The sequence below is a fragment of the Myotis davidii genome, unplaced genomic scaffold (assembly GCF_000327345.1).
Source record: "Myotis davidii unplaced genomic scaffold, ASM32734v1 scaffold14, whole genome shotgun sequence".
NCBI lineage: Eukaryota > Metazoa > Chordata > Mammalia > Chiroptera > Vespertilionidae > Myotis > Myotis davidii.
The window spans coordinates 358,258-360,630 of record NW_006287372.1 but is presented as its reverse complement, the minus strand read 5'-3'; the positions used below and the strand labels follow the sequence as shown (position 1 = coordinate 360,630).

The 2,373-nt window shown below is 39.2% G+C and overlaps 1 protein-coding gene across 7 annotated transcripts in view; it reads left to right on the top strand.

Moving 5' to 3' along the window:
• The window catches only part of SNX16 (sorting nexin 16), a 25,183-nt gene extending 23,013 nt beyond the window's left edge, over positions 1-2,170 (top strand). For 5 of the 7 annotated variants that reach the window (XM_015560924.1, XM_015560920.1, XM_006759130.2 and 2 more), the window contains one exon: positions 314-2,170. In XM_015560924.1, coding sequence (XP_015416410.1) covers positions 314-477 — 164 coding nt within the window. In that variant the 3' untranslated portion in view covers positions 478-2,170. Of the gene's footprint in view, positions 1-246 lie in introns of all 7 variants that reach the window. The other 2 variants (XM_015560919.1, XM_015560923.1) reach the window with 2 other exon arrangements.
• Positions 2,171-2,373: the final 203 nt, after the last annotated feature.

Here is a 2,373-nt window from a genome sequence, read left to right as displayed (position 1 = left end):
AGAATGACAAAAAATCATATTTTTTAAAGCCCATAGAATTTTTATTGCATATAAGTCCAAGTTAATTATTAATACTTCAGTGATAATGATTAAGCTATAATTATGACAACAAATTTGTGTGTAGGGTAATTACAAACTAGATTTTTGATAAGTGATTGTTGGGAGAGCTGAGGAATTAAAATATAGCTCAGAAAGTTCTCTGGCAGTGACACGTGAAAAATGTTACATTTCTGATTAATATTCCAGTGCTCCTCCATTTTTAAAGGTGATAGCATTCACCAGCCTTGACACTGACGCGTCTCTTTCTTCTCAGAGCTGCTGACAAGCCGCGCCGCCGTCTCAGCGAGCCCGAAGCCTGCGCGGCGGAGGTGGAAGTGGCGGAAGTGGCCTACGATGCTGAGGACTGAACCACGTGGCGTTCCCTCTGTGTCTGCAGCTCAGCAGCTTCCCGGCAGAGTGGCCGACGTTGAAAAATAAAAAGACTGAAGCATTTACAGAAAACAGCAAGAATGCATGTGTGTAAAGTTTACATAAAGAGAAGTTATCGGGATAGGAAATATATTCCCTGATGCTTTAAATGGTCTTTTATTCAGTCTTTGTATTTATAGTGTGCATAAATTATTTTGGTGTTTTGCCAATATATTGCTCCAAACTAATCTGTGTTTAAATTGCCAGTTATGTTGGTCAGATGGACATGAACTGCATGTTGCTATCATATACTCCTTTGTGTCTCTGACATGATACTGTGTCACTGACAGTGTAAGTCAGTGGTAAAGAATTGTTTTAAATATTGACATGTTTACCATCTCCAAATAGAAATTGCTTATTTAGAATGTTAACTGCTGTTTAAAAGTAGGAAACTTTCTGGTACCAAAGGAAAATTATTTGAAAGAGCTGTAATTACATAAAATAGCCTTTATTTTAAATAGCCTATAATTCATTAATATCAAAATGCTATACTAAGCATCCCAGGTTATCGTTATACTTGTTTATTTTCCACATAATCTTCATCTTAAATCTTTACCTGTAGAATCAGGAGTTTGCCTCTTTCAGAACACTACCTCTTTTTGCTAATCAAGGCATACTCGTTTGAAAATACAGATTCTGAGTAAATAAGGAGTTATAAGAAAAAAAAAGATACATATATATATTACAAAGTTCCTAACTATGTTGGCTCCTGGCATTGCCTTTTTATTCCCATTTGTGTAAATATGTTACTATAATCTATCCTTGGCCGATTTTCTTTTTAATATATTTAGCCAAGTGATGCACTTTATGGTAATTAAACTCTTTCGTGCCAAGTTGAATTGGTGAATTTCTTTAGTGAGTAGAGTCAGGGCCTGCACTTTTTACAAGTCTCCTGGGGTCTGTGAGTCAGCTTTAGGAAAAAGTGTTCATTTCAGCTTCGCGGACAGTTGTCAAAAGTGCCTTGTTTCATTTTTATAATAAGTTACTCACTTGATTTCTACTGTTTTGCATATTGCTGTTAATAAGCTTCGTACTCATGCAGCATTTTGAGATCCCAGTTGGTATATTGGACGCCATGTACTTTCTGGAAACTGAGGGGAACTTGCTGGGAAGTGGAGTAGCCAGCCCCAGTTCTGTTCACGGCTGGAAGCTCCCGTGTCTCGATGACTGTGCTAAGACGGGTTATTTAAAATTCCACTCGCGCAGATGAACACATCCAGTGGCTGCTGCTGGCCTTTGATCTGAAAAGGAGACGGTTTTAACAAAGTTCCACACATTTTAAAAGTCTGTGTCAAAATGCCGCCGGGGTGCTCTGTCCCAGACTGCTTTCCACAGACGGTGCCAGAGATGTGCTCTGTCCTGGGGCAGAGGACCGACACCTGCTCCACTCGTCTCTCATTTTCCCAGGCTTAAAAAGGGTTTAAAAAGAGCAGTCATCTAAATTAATATGATTTTTTAGTCTAACGAAACAATGAGCTACACTAAATTCCAGATACTATAACACTACACATCTGTTTAAAGTGAACCACACACTTCCACAATCCGGCCTTTCGGAGGATGTTATTAAAGTTGGGGTGAGTGAAGAAAAGCTCTTATGAATTAGGTCAGCCACTATCACTTTATAGAATTTACTTTTTTACTTTTATATTGCATTTGATTCCCAGTGTTATGTGTGTTTAATAAATTATTTCTCAGTGCAACAGAAGCCGTGTCCGATGTTGATACCCTCCCCTCGGCCTCCACGTCCTCTTCCCCTGCCCATCGTGTGAACTTGATGGTAGCCAGCAGATGCTTCCCACGGTGGGAATGCGTTTTCCAGTTTATAGCAAGTCTTTCTGAAAAGGTGGGGGATGCCCCCAACATTAATAAAAGACTGAACAAAACTGAAACAAAACTTCCGTGGGT